General features: G+C 41.9%; 1 protein-coding gene across 9 annotated transcripts in view; it reads left to right on the top strand.

The window, feature by feature from the left end:
- Positions 1-14,231, top strand: part of enah (ENAH actin regulator) — a 189,357-nt gene that overhangs the window by 131,376 nt on the left and 43,750 nt on the right. For all 9 annotated transcript variants that reach the window (XM_034162717.1, XM_034162716.1, XM_034162712.1 and 6 more), the window contains one exon: positions 3,732-3,804. In XM_034162717.1, the coding sequence (XP_034018608.1) occupies positions 3,732-3,804 (73 nt within the window). The remainder of the gene's footprint in view (positions 1-3,731; positions 3,805-14,231) is intronic.

Below are 14,231 nucleotides of genomic sequence, written 5' to 3'. Positions count from 1 at the left end.
CAGAAATAGGTGCGACTTATCTACATTCCAGAGAAATTGTGCAGTTTTGTGTGTATACGGCGGTTATATTCTAAAACTCTACATCTGTCAGAACCTACACACAACCCAGCGAAAGGATTTTGCGTGAACTGAGCTGCAAAAGAATAAGAAAATTGAGAAAGTGGTAGAGCGAGGTCTGTGCTGTATTTAGCGTTTCTGCACAAAAATGTACAAAACCAGAGAAATCAAACATTTCCTAACTTTGACGGTGGTTAAATACTGAAACTCAGTTAACAGTTGTAACTTCACATAGCCCGGCAAGAAAGGATTTTGTATGAATGTAGCCAAAGCGGGATACTTCATTTTTCTCTTTTATGTTTGCCAATTACGTGATGTTTTGAAGTCACATGTCAAATTATTTTTCTAAAGCCACGGTTTGTTTGGCCTTCATGGCCACCGCTGCTTTAGCTTCTTACCTGTAACAACAGAAGCTGTCAGATGTTGGAGAATGTATTTATTTTTTATGCTTCCTAAAGGGAAGCACAGCAGGACGTCTGAAAGAGTAGCAGCTCTCTGGATGTGAGGCAGCGCTGCCCAGCTATAATGCTATGGGGAATCCCAGGGATGCCTCTTGTCAGCCATACCTCGAAAGTCCATCTGGACAGTTTTAAAACAGCTGTAGAGGAGCCCCAGAGTCCTTTATGGAGCAGTTCCTAGTCCAGCCACCAGGGGGACAAAGGGTGATGGCCCTTGTGCAGCGTACTGCTGAAGGTCTAGAAGTCTTAAAGTCCAGCTGACATGATTTTGTCACTGATTCATTTGGGATGGTGTTTGTTTTGTTTTGCTGAAGGAAAAAAAGTGATTGAATTGTGACGTTAACATGCATTATTTCTGCAAAATACCGTATCCGTGCGTCGGAACACCCAGGATCTTCCTCGCAAAATTCTGCCTGGAAAGGGGGTGGGCAGATACGTAGATGTGTGGCCAATATTACGTTCAGAACACCCACCTCTCCATATAGGTCATAAAATGTCTGACTTCATCACACGTAACTCACCCGTTAAGTGTCTGATCCCTTCCGCTTTGTGCACAACTCTCATCCTTTAAACTCTTAAATTCAACGTCATTGTTGTGATACTACTGATTTTAAAATAATAAATATATTTTAAAACACCTTGTGCATTTGTAAAACAATTTAATGAATTAGAATAATTCCCCATGCAAAACACAAGTTATTGTGGGTTACTCTGCACATTTCTGGACCTCTGGAAAGATCAGCGCACACCGATGTCATTGTCACAGGTGAGATGAGGAAGCAACGAGAAAAATATCATGAAACTCCTTTTAGCCCAGCTGGACCGAAAATCCAGTGAGCTGATGCAGTGGGTCGTCTGTCCGTCTCCGTCGTTGGCATGAAATTGCTGGACTAATGAAGCTGGAACTTCTTCTAACCATGAGGACACCAAGTTTGTCTGAGGCGTTCCAATCCGATTTCAGATATGGCCCGCTATTTTGTCAATTCTTGAAAATCTCATGTACTTATAGCCATTTGTCAGCCACTTTATGCAGCAATTGAGCTGAAATTTGCGACACGAGTAGCAATCAGCAAGCCTAAAACATATTCGGCAGATTTTGTGAAATTTTCTATTTTGACCTTGATGTGACCTCTGGACTGTGACACACCTACTTTTCCCGTTGTCACTTTAAACATCATTCTCTCATAAACCAATGAACTAATGAATTTGAAATTTGGTGTGCATATTCCTACCCATGAGGACGCCAAACTTTGGTCGAGGCATTCTGATCCAATTTCAAATATGCCATGTCGGCCATATTGAAAATGCCACCTAGAGCCATTGGTCAGCAGTTTTTAAAGATATTGAACTGAAATATGGTACAAGGTTAGCTAGTATGTAGCTCCAAAACATATCTGATGGGATTTTTTTTATTTGGCCACGCCCACTTTTCTAGCCAAAAATGTGATGTCCTCCAGGTGAGCTACAGTGCCTGTGGCACTATTTTTTGCTTTTAACGGAGTGTTGGAGTCATGAAATTAACTTTGGGTGGCCTTTTAATCTACTTTCATTAAAAACAAAACTGGGGGGCGGAGCATTCTGACGGTGTGACCCCTGCAGAGGCACAGTTTGTTCTTGCGAAGCCAAAAGCAGTTGAAACATGGCGATCTTAGTATGATGTCAAAAAGGTACATCAGCAGGACTGAAAACAATGTCAACCTCCACAAACGGCTCAGAGGAAAAATGTTATTTTGTCAGTGTCGGAAAGCTTGTACAAGACACTTCAGACGCTACCAGAGAACGTAACGACAGGTTTGAGCCAAATTAATCTGAAGCAGACGACCAAAGCAGCAAATGTAACAGACTGACGGCAAACAGGTGACGTGAAAAGAATCCCCCCGATTCACAACAGCTGATAATATTAAGGTGTAATTCATATTCATCCCTCACTCACTCTCTACAACACATACTAAAAAAATAAGTAAATGTCTTTCCTGTGACTTTTTACCTCTGAGATGATATTTCAGTGGAATACTCCTGATGCTTTGGCCCAGCTTTTAACACACGTTCTCGTGTCGTCTTTATTCCTATTTCAGACAAAATTGCGGGTCCTTCCACAAAGCAGTCACCAGAAAAATGCACTCTCTAAATATAGATCCATTTTCTGGCTCTCCCACATTCGATGTAGTGCTCATATCCTGCTCGCCGCCTCTCGTTTGAGCGCCCAGACACAACGCACCTACCAGGCAGATTTCCACCTGAACGACGCCTTTTCGATACCAGAGGGACCGTGTCTGTGATGTCACATGTGCCTCGCTGTTTCAACGGGGAGTCAGAAGGCGAAATTCGTGCATTTTTTTTTTTTTTTATTCTTATAAAATCATCGTCATCCGCTGACTGTTTTTTTTAGTGTGTGTTTGGGACTTGGTACCTCATGTACAATCCTCATGGAAACTGGAACAAACCTGTCAGCTGCACTTTAAATTCAACCTTGAAGGCAGAAAAATCACAAATCAGTCTTCTGGGTCTTGTTGCTGTAAATGTTTTGATTCTTGACAAAGTGGCTGATGCCTGCAACAGTGTTAAGGGGGCGATGTTGGTATTCAGAGGCCGTCCTGACCCTGGCTGCAGACCAGATCCCGTCTGTTTGGTGTCTCTGTGACCGAGTCTGTTTTCTCTGCCACTAAAGACCGACCTCGTGAAGCTGAATACTAATTGCAGCGAAAGCTGCTTCCTTTTCTTCTTCATCAAAAGGCCTCTGGTGTGTGTGTGTGTGTGTGTGTGTGTGTGAGAGAGAGAGAAGAGAAAACACAGCAGTTATTGCAGGAAATTTTGCTCATTAGTAAATCAGACAGTGATCTCGGTGCAAACTTTTTTTCTTTTACCAAGACATGAAAATGAAAAGAATGAAACGCTCCACTGAACTATCTTTTAATGGTTTGTATGTTGTAATGCCACCGCATGCCAACAGGGGGTGTGTAGCAGCTGTGTGTACCTCATCTTTGGAAGGAGGCAAGATGGCAGCAGTTCAGCCTTATATAACAATAGAAAAAAAGGCAAATAAAAGTGTGAAGGTATTGCACTCACCATTTTTTTCCCCCAGTTTTAAAAAATTAGTGGGGTAACCGTTTTTTTCATGATGGGTGAAATTTACGCAGGAGAAACTGAGGGTCAGTCGGAATAAAAATATAGGCAGAATGTCTGATTGGAGCTATTCTGGTCTGCTGCCCTCTACAGGCCCCACACTGTCAAGACCAGTCCTCAGGTTCAGAATGGTCCCACGCCCCGAAGAGCTGGAGGTCCAAAGAAGGTATGGAGAGAGACACACACACACACACACACATACACACACACACACATGCAGCAAAAAAGCTGCAGGTTTCCCCTTTGCTTTATCATTGGATTAAAGTAGAAAATTTTTAAAGAAAACAACTATAATAAATTTGGGGAAATTATTTAATGTTGGTAAAGTAAACTTTATAGTCTAATAGTAGCCAGCAGGTGGTACTGTGCAGTGAGTAAACTTCACTCCCTGATGCCAAAAGAGGCTCCATCAGCAGATTTAAGAACCTTCTGGTTTTAGCCTCAAGATGGAAACTCCTGCCTCCCTTGATGGGGACGGAGTTTGAGCCTAGTGAGGGATGGCAGCGGGCATTACCATAGCAACCATCTACAGAGGCGAGGACCCCAAAGGCATATTCTGAAAACAAGCTGACTGGGATCGACTTTGTTTCCAAAAAGACAGAAGAAATAGGATTAGAGAAGAGCAGCCGAAACTTTGAGAGGGGCATCATCAAATGGACCAATGAAATACCAAGGCTGGGTTAAGAACCCAACCGGACAGTGTCTCTCTGCAGAATGCATCCTAAACATGTCAACCTACTGATCAGCCCCACTGCTGCTTGTAGAACAGGTGTCTCTGTGGGATAAAGTTGGACTACGATCATATAGAAAGGGATTAGATACCAGTTAGATTACCAGACTGTCATTAGATTACCAGTGTTTGCTTCAGATTTCCCATCTGTAAATGGGTACCAACCTAGTCTGGGGAAGTACTTATTTTCCAAAGTATAAGTCGCAGTTTTGTTTATTTGTTTGTTTTTTGTTTTGTTTGTTTTAATAGTTGTGAGGTCATGGGTCTTATTCTCTGGTGCAGTTTATATCCTAAAAAAAATCACACATTTGTTATTAAAAATAATAACTAATGATGACTATTTGAATCTGGGTTTCTCAAGAATCAACACACTAAGTATAATAAACTCCCAACAATAAAATACACCACAGCAATCCACAAAAATCCAAAATTAAGAGGAAATTAAAAAAAAAAAATCAAAGGACCTTTTACTGTAGTGTTTCCAGCATCATGGGTCGCAATCATCTGTCAAATTACATCTAATATATTCTCCTTCGCACATTTACTTGCTCATCTTACTTATCGTTTTATTTAACAACCCTTATTGTACACACCACAAGCTGAGGGCTTTCTGCAACAATCCACTAATGTCTCTGTCTGTGTCCATCTGACATTTTCTGCTGTCCAAACTGCATCAAGTAACATGTCCGTTGCACACTGTATTTGTTCAGCTTATTTTTGGAGTTTAAAAGTCTTTAAGTAGTACCATGTGCTGTGGTGTGCTCATGTGCTACACTGAGCTCCTGTCCACTGTTAACTCTGGGAAACGGTGTTAATTGAGTTTCACATACAGAAAACGCTGAATTACAGTCCAATGCAAGTTGTGTGTTTCATTTCCCCTCTTCAAGATGCTTTTTTTTTTTTTTTTTTAACTGGTGCAACTTATAATTGAGAAAACACTGTAACCTACAATGGACTGGCTTCCTATTCAAGTCAAAGACTCTAACCCCCTTCAGACTCCAGTATCTGGGGATAAACACCAGCAGCTACCATACAGGACTTCATACATCCTCCATTAATATGGTTTAAAGGCGTCTTGCACTCTGGAAGAGGACTGCGCTCCACAAGCTCCGCCTCTAGTTTATTCATAAGATCAAACATCCCGTATCAGATTGTGGAACCTGGTGTAAACACAGACTTTATTAGCGCATAGAGTCGCCTCATGCTAACGAGGATTATTGTCAACACGTTGTGTTTTTGTTCCACCTGCAGCTCTGCAGCATCTCTTATTTGCACCAGTTCTGTCTCCTGGTCATTCACACGTACAAACCTCTCACACACTGCTGCAGTAAAAGATGCTCCCTCTGAGTCTACACTTTTAGCTGATAGTGCTGAATGGATCTGGCTCTCCTTATTTCTTTCCTATTCCACTTTCTTTATCTCCACTATCTCGCTTTGTCATTTTCCCTCTTGTGCTTCTTCATTTGTCTTTTCCCCCCCCCCCTCCTTCTCACTTTCCTCTTGGTTCCGGACACATTCCATATTTAACAGCGGACGGCAGACAAGTGAAGTGGATCAGTGACTGAGGTCATCCAATGATATAAGTCCGGGGGGGGGGTTGGAATGTGTGGAGCCAGCAGTGTGCCGGATGACGGAGGGAGAGAATAAATGAAGTGAACAACACATTCTCACATCAAAGCTTCTTCTTCTTTAAAGGAGTCGCCAGCATCCCTGGAGCTTTGGGATATGTGGAGAACACCCGGTTCTGTTGGCCAGCAAACACAGTCAGTCCAACAGCTGGCCGACTCGCATCGCTCTGGAAACCAGGATGTTTCCTGACGAGTTAGTGGAGATAACCTTTATTTAACCAGGTAGAATCCCATTGAGATCAAAACCTCTTTTACAAGGAAGACCTAGCCAAGAAAGGCACACGTCACAGTGGACACGTTACCATCAACATGAGAACGTTGGTGATAAATAAAATCATGTCATAGTCATAATAACATTGCCCATGATATAAAGTCTCAAGCAAATTTGGATTTAGAAACATAGGGATTGCGCAAAAGAATCCCATTCTTGATCTCGTAAAAATAGACAGGAAGGTGTTCAGGAAGTCAGTCTGGACAGTTTTAGTTTGGATTGGAGAACATTCCAATCAGAGGGAGCTGAAAAACTGAAGGCATTCAGTGCAGACACGAGGTACACGAAAACATAACATGTCACTCGAGCGCAGAGCATAACGGCTTTCAGACTTCTGAAGTAGACTGGATAAATAAGTCAGAACCAGACCAATAAGAGTTTTGTAAACCAGAATCATCCAGTGTGTATAACGCCTGGCAGACGAAGAGGGCATGCCCGCTTTGGCAAACAACTCACAGTGGTGGTGAGGCGGCTACAACCAGTGTTAAATCTCAGGACACAGTGATACAGCGAGGTCAGGGACTGTAGACACCTGGATGAGGCGCACCTATACATGACATCACCATAGTCCAATAAGTGAGCGGAGATGAGTTACCTCATAGCTTTAAGTCCAGAACATGTTCTGAGCACCAGAATTTATTTTGTTTGTCGGGGGGGGGGGGGGTGGGGGTAATATTCCAACTGATGTGCAGCAGCTCTCTGTCACTGTGGCCACACCTACTTTGAAGTAATTTCATCAAAATATTTATTGTAAGGCAAAATATCCTGTTTCGCTTTAAAATGCAGAATATCAGGATAAGAGAAGGTGATTTTGTATTTATTCAAGAATAAATATTACATTAGTATTATCGCTTACTGAGGCGTTGCTGGGCCGGTAGCGTAGATTTACATTTATGCTACCTGGCTATACCCGCCCGCAGTTAACAGGCAGGTATCCCAATACCCGCCCGCTGTGCATAAAGTGATGACATCATAGCGTGCAGCCCAAGAACTGCCCGCAGATGAAAAGATGAAAAAGCAAGAAGTGTGTGTTGGTCCCAATATGGATATTACAGATGATTTTCTCATGAATAGTCCGACAATGAACAGCAGCCAAAGCAGCCAGCTTGATGAGGACGCACTGGCGAATTTGGAGAGCAGCGCGCGCCAGCCAACAAGACAAAAGTTAAAGTGAGCCAACTTTTTATGGATGCATTTGCTGGTTGTTGTGCGTTTTGAAATGACATTAAATATTGTTAATGTGATTCCACATGTTGTGTAGCTCAGTAAGTGATAATAATGATAATAATGCAAATAACAGGCCTGGCATCCATGCCCCGTCGCCCAAAATGACCGATATTCGCCCGAGTTAGATGGGGGGGCGTGGACGGAGGGACTCTAAAAATGCATACCACACGACAATTGCATGTTATTGTATTAGTATTACTTACATTCCATTTTATTTGTATAATTAACTCTGCGACTGTCGTAGTAGGAGGTGGTGATGTTTGTTGGAACTGAACCTCAAAAATCGTGGTCACAGATTGCAGTGAGATTTCAGTGATTCAGCTGCGACCACAGCCCACGGCAATAACGCAATAAACATACGAAGTAACACGTTGTTACAGGTAATGCATCCAGAGGCTGCATTGACACTCAAGCGTGTAACATCTCGTGGACATGGACAGCTCGATGTATTGAGATGATCGTCTTGCTCGTTTTAATGGTGGCCATAATACTTTTACCACATTGGCCACCCATGTGGAGTTTTTAAAGGTGCCTTGACACTTGCATGAATTGATCCGCGCACTGGCAGACAATCTGCCGTGCCAGAGAGTAAACTCGTTGTAAACTGTGTGCGGCATATTTAGCCCAGTTGTCGCTTGTGGCACTGAAGTGAAAACGGGGTCTTTACATAGTGATGACATTACATGTCCAGCAGAGGGCACTCCAGTGGCATAATTGAAAAGAGCCAGAGGTGGACCACTTTGTAGCGCCCAAGTGGCTAAGTGCTCATGTTTCCAGAGTGGAAGGTTCCCAGTTCAAACCCCACCCCTGTCCAATCTCTAATGTGGGGTTGCATCAGGGAAAGCAGCCGGCATGAAATATGTGTCAAATCAACTTGTACATCCACCTCTGATCTGCTGCGGTGCCCTCGAGTGAAACAAAGGAGAAGCAGAAGGAACTTAGTTTAAAAGAGCCAGTGGCAAAGTGACCAGCTGCCATTCATTTTCAGAGGAGGTGTTTACAGTGACGAGACTAGCAGCCGCTGTGCTGCCAGCTAGGTGGGGCCAAAATAGATGACGTCTTTGCAACGCAACAAGCCAACTGAGTGAAGTCAGTGTGATATATGTTGGTTGGTTGATTGAAAGAAAAAAAAAATCCAGTATGGCAGAATACACTCGTATACAGCTATATTTCTTTATAAATCTGTGTGGCATTATTTTCTTATATATATATTCTTTATAAAATTTTTGAGAAATTAACACTTTTATGTCTCTGCAGATAATATCAGTATTGTTAATTTGTTACTTCCTAGTATGAGTATCCATATGCTCTAACATTCTGTTCTTATGATGTCATAAAGGTCCAGTGGGGGTAGAAGACAGAATTGCGGCTGCAATCGTCTGTTGGTTGTAAACTGTTTATCCTTCTTGGGGTTTTTTTTTTGGGGGGGGGGGGGTGTAATTTGATCTAATGGAAAAAACTTTGCGTGAGGAAGGTGAAAAGAACAGCGCTGTCTCAGCCATTCACTAATCAATCAATTCAATCAATTTTTTTATATAGCGCCAAATCACAACAAACAGTTGCCCCAAGGCGCTTTATATTGTAAGGCAAGGCCATACAATAATTATGTAAAACCCCAACGGTCAAAAACGACCCCCTGTGAGCAAGCACTTGGCTACAGTGGGAAGGAAAAACTCCCTTTTAACAGGAAGAAACCTCCAGCAGAACCAGGCTCAGGGAGGGGCAGTCTTCTGCTGGGACTGGTTGGGGCTGAGGGAGAGAACCAGGAAAAAGACATGCTGTGGAGGGGAGCAGAGATCGATCACTAATGATTAAATGCAGAGTGGTGCATACAGAGCAAAAAGAGAAAGAAACAGTGCATCATGGGAAACCCCCCAGCAGTCTATAGCAGCATAACTAAGGGATGGTTCAGGGTCACCTGATCCAGCCCTAACTATAAGCTTTAGCAAAAGGAAAGTTTTAAGCCTAATCTTAAAAGTAGAGAGGGTGTCTGTCTCCCTGATCTGAATTGGGAGCTGGTTCCACAGGAGAGGAGCCTGAAAGCTGAAGGCTCTGCCTCCCATTCTACTCTTACAAACCCTAGGAACTACAAGTAAGCCTGCAGTCTGAGAGCGAAGCGCTCTATTGGGGTGATATGGTACTACGAGGTCCCTAAGATAAGATGGGACCTGATTATTCAAAACCTTATAAGTAAGAAGAAGAATTTTAAATTCTATTCTAGAATTAACAGGAAGCCAATGAGAGAGGCCAATATGGGTGAGATATGCTCTCTCCTTCTAGTCCCCGTCAGTACTCTAGCTGCAGCATTTTGAATTAACTGAAGGCTTTTTAGGGAACTTTTAGGACAACCTGATAATAATGAATTACAATAGTCCAGCCTAGAGGAAATAAATGCATGAATTAGTTTTTCAGCATCACTCTGAGACAAGACCTTTCTGATTTTAGCGATATTGCGTAAATGCAAAAAAGCAGTCCTACATATTTGTTTAATATGCGCTTTGAATGACATATCCTGATCAAAATGACTCCAAGATTTCTCACAGTATTACTAGAGGTCAGGGTAATGCCATCCACAGTAAGGATCTGGTTAGACACCATGTTTCTAAGATTTGTGGGGCCAAGTACAATAACTTCAGTTTTATCTGAGTTTAAAAGCAGGAAATTAGAGGTCATCCATGTCTTTGTCTGTAAGACAATCCTGCAGTTTAGCTAATTGGTGTGTGTCCTCTGGCTTCATGGATAGATAAAGCTGGGTATCATCTGTGTAACAATGAAAATTTAAGCAATACCGTCTAATAATACTGCCTAAGGGAAGCATGTATAAAGTGAATAAAATTGGTCCTAGCACAGAACCTTGTGGAACTCCATAATTAACTTTAGTCTGTGAAGAAGATTCCCCATTTACATGAACAAATTGTAATCTATTAGACAAATATGATTCAAACCACCGCAGCGCAGTGCCTTTAATACCTATGGCATGCTCTAATCTCTGTAATAAAATTTTATGGTCAACAGTATCAAAAGCAGCACTGAGGTCTAACAGAACAAGCACAGAGATGAGTCCACTGTCCGAGGCCATAAGAAGATCATTTGTAACCTTCACTAATGCTGTTTCTGTACTATGATGAATTCTAAAACCTGACTGAAACTCTTCAAATAGACCATTCCTCTGCAGATGATCAGTTAGCTGTTTTACAACTACCCTTTCAAGAATTTTTGAGAGAAAAGGAAGGTTGGAGATTGGCCTATAATTAGCTAAGATAGCTGGGTCAAGTGATGGCTTTTTAAGTAATGGTTTAATTACTGCCACCTTAAAAGCCTGTGGTACATAGCCAACTAACAAAGATAGATTGATCATATTTAAGATCGAAGCATTAAATAATGGTAGGGCTTCCTTGAGCAGCCTGGTAGGAATGGGGTCTAATAAACATGTTGATGGTTTGGATGAAGTAACTAATGAAAATAACTCAGACAGAACAATCGGAGAGAAAGAGTCTAACCAAATACCGGCATCACTGAAAGCAGCCAAAGATAACGATACGTCTTTGGGATGGTTATGAGTAATTTCTTCTCTAATAGTTAAAATTTTGTTAGCAAAGAAAGTCATGAAGTCATTACTAGTTAAAGTTAATGGAATACTCAGCTCAATAGAGCTCTGACTCTTTGTCAGCCTGGCTACAGTGCTGAAAAGAAACCTGGGGTTGTTCTTATTTTCTTCAATTAGTGATGAGTAGAAAGATGTCCTAGCTTTACAGAGGGCTTTTTTATAGAGCAACAGACTCTTTTTCCAGGCTAAGTGAAGATCTTCTAAGTTAGTGAGACGCCATTTCCTCTCCAACTTACGGGTTATCTGCTTTAAGCTACGAGTTTGTGAGTTATACCACGGAGTCAGGCACTTCTGATTTAAAGCTCTTTTTTTTTAGAGGAGCTACAGCATCCAAAGTTGTCTTCAATGAGGATGTAAAACTATTGACGAGATACTCTATCTCACTTACAGAGTTTAGGTAGCTACTCTGCACTGTGTTGGTATATGGCATTAGAGAACATAAAGAAGGAATCATATCCTTAAACCTAGTTACAGCGCTTTCTGAAAGACTTGTAGTGTAATGAAACTTATTCCCCACTGCTGGGTAGTCCATCAGAGTAAATGTAAATGTTATTAAGAAATGATCAGACAGAAGGGAGTTTTCAGGGAATACTGTTAAGTCTTCTATTTCCATACCATAAGTCAGAACAAGATCTAAGATATGATTAAAGTGGTGGGTGGACTCATTTACTTTTTGAGCAAGCCAATAGAGTCTAATAATAGATTAAATGCCAGTGTTGAGGCTGTCATTCTCAGCATCTGTGTGGATGTTAAAATCGCCCACTATAATTATCTTATCTGAGCTAAGCACTAAGTCAGACAAAAGGTCTGAAAATTCACAGAGAAACTCACAGTAACGACCAGGTGGACGATAGATAATAACAAATAAAACTGTTTTTTGGGACTTCCAATTTGGATGGACAAGACTAAGAGTCAAGCTTTCAAATGAATTAAAGCTCTGTCTGGGTTTTTGATTAATTAATAAGCTGGAATGGAAGATTGCTGCTAATCCTCCGCCCCGGCCCGTGCTACAAGCATTCTGACAGTTAGTGTGACTCGGGGGTGTTGACTCATTTAAACTAACATATTCATCCTGCTGTAACCAGGTTTCTGTAAGGCAGAATAAATCAATATGTTGATATTATATCATTTACCAACAGGGACTTAGAAGAGAGAGACCTAATGTTTAATAGACCACATTTAACTGTTTTAGTCTGTGGTGCAGTTGAAGGTGCTATATTATTTTTTCTTTTTGAATTTTATGCTTAAATAGATTTTGGCTGGTTATTGGTAGTCTGGGAGCAGGCACCGTCTCTACGGGGATGGGGTAATGAGGGGATGGCAGGGGGAGAGAAGCTGCAGAGAGGTGTGTAAGACTACAACTCTGCTTCCTGGTCCCAACCCTGGATAGTCACAGTTTGGAGGATTTAAGAAAATTGGCCAGATTTCTAGAAATGAGAGCTGCTCCATCCAAAGTGGGATGGATGCCGTCTCTCCTAACAAGACCAGGTTTTCCCCAGAAGCTTTGCCAATTATCTATGAAGCCCACCTCATTTTTTGGACACCACTCAGACAGCCAGCAATTCAAGGAGAACATGCGGCTAAACATGTCACTCCTGGTCTGATTGGGGAGAGGCCCAGAGAAAACTACAGAGTCCGACATTGTTTTTGCAAAGTTACACACCGATTTAATGTTAATTTTAGTGACCTCCGATTGGCGTAACCGGGTGTCATTACTGCCGACGTGAATTACAATCTTACCAAATTTACCCTTAGCCTTAGCCAGCAGTTTCAAATTTCCTTCAATGTCGCCTGCTCTGGCCCCTGGAAGACAATTGACTATGGTTGCTGGTGTCGCTAACTCACATTTCTCAAAACAGAGTCGCCAATAACCAGAGTTTGATCCTCGGCGGGTGTGTCGTCGAGTGGGGAAAAACGGTTAGAGATGTGAACGGGTTGGCGGTGTACACGGGGCTTCTGTTTAGGGCTACGCTTCCTCCTCACAGTCACCCAATCAGCCTGCTTTCCCGGCTGCTCGGGATCTGCCAGGGGGTAACTAACGGCGGCTAAGCTACCTTGGTCCGCACCGACTACAGGGCCTGGCTAGCTGTAGAATTTTCCACGGTGCGGAGCCGAGTCTCCAATTCGCCCAGCCTGGCCTCCAAAGCTACGAATAAGCTACACTTATTACAAGTACCGTTACTGCTAAAGGAGGCCGAGGAATAACTAAACATTTCACACCCAGAGCAGAAAAGTGCGGGAGAGACAGGAGAAGCCGCCATGCTAAATCGGCTAAGAGCTAGTAGCTACGCTAAGCTAGCGGATTCCTAAAAACACGCAAAGTGAATAATGTGTAAATAATTTAGAGGTGATTCAGCAGAAGGAGTGCTTTAGTTAAGGCACGTAAAGATTACACTGGGAAACAAATCGTAATCTAGATAACTAGATCAATCTAACTGCGCAGATTAAACAGCTAACAGATACAGAAAACACCGCTGTGCTCCGGAACAGGAAGTGATACAATACCGCAGTGAGAGCCAACCACTAATCATGCAAATGTTTTTACAATTCCACTCTTAAACATTCATTATTGTGCAATGATATGCAATAATCAAATATGGTGATGTGATAGGTTAGAAGGGTAGCACGCCTTTAAACACTATGTTCAGGACAGCACCAAAAATAGTGGTTAGCTCTCTGCCAATAAATAATGATAACTCATAAAGTGATGTTATATTAAAAATAGTAGGGAATAGAAATAGTTAAAAATAGGAAAATTCTTAAAATGTTAAAGGGTTTGTAATAAAATACATTTACATAAAAGCCTTCAGGACAATAAATACAGTTAAGAGTTGGTTAAAAGTATGTAAGTATGTTATTCTTTATTTTTTCTAAATGTTTTGTAATTCTATTCAAAGGAATTGTGACGCATTTTCGGAAATCGTCTAGTAATCCTGGGGGATCCTTTATTTTTTACAACTTGTAATGTCTTCCCACACCACTGGAGTGATTTCGCGGGGTTTCTCCTCATTGCAATAAACCTCTGCGTGGGAGAAACAACCCGAAATAACTCTCGTGATTATTTCCCTCATATTTTCAGAGGTACTGCAGCATTACCCCATATTCTGGGTACAACAGTGACACGCATTTA

The sequence above is a fragment of the Thalassophryne amazonica genome, chromosome 21, assembly GCF_902500255.1.
Source record: "Thalassophryne amazonica chromosome 21, fThaAma1.1, whole genome shotgun sequence".
NCBI lineage: Eukaryota > Metazoa > Chordata > Actinopteri > Batrachoidiformes > Batrachoididae > Thalassophryne > Thalassophryne amazonica.
The sequence above is the reverse complement of the archived record's forward strand: the minus strand, read 5'-3'. Positions and strand labels throughout refer to the sequence as shown.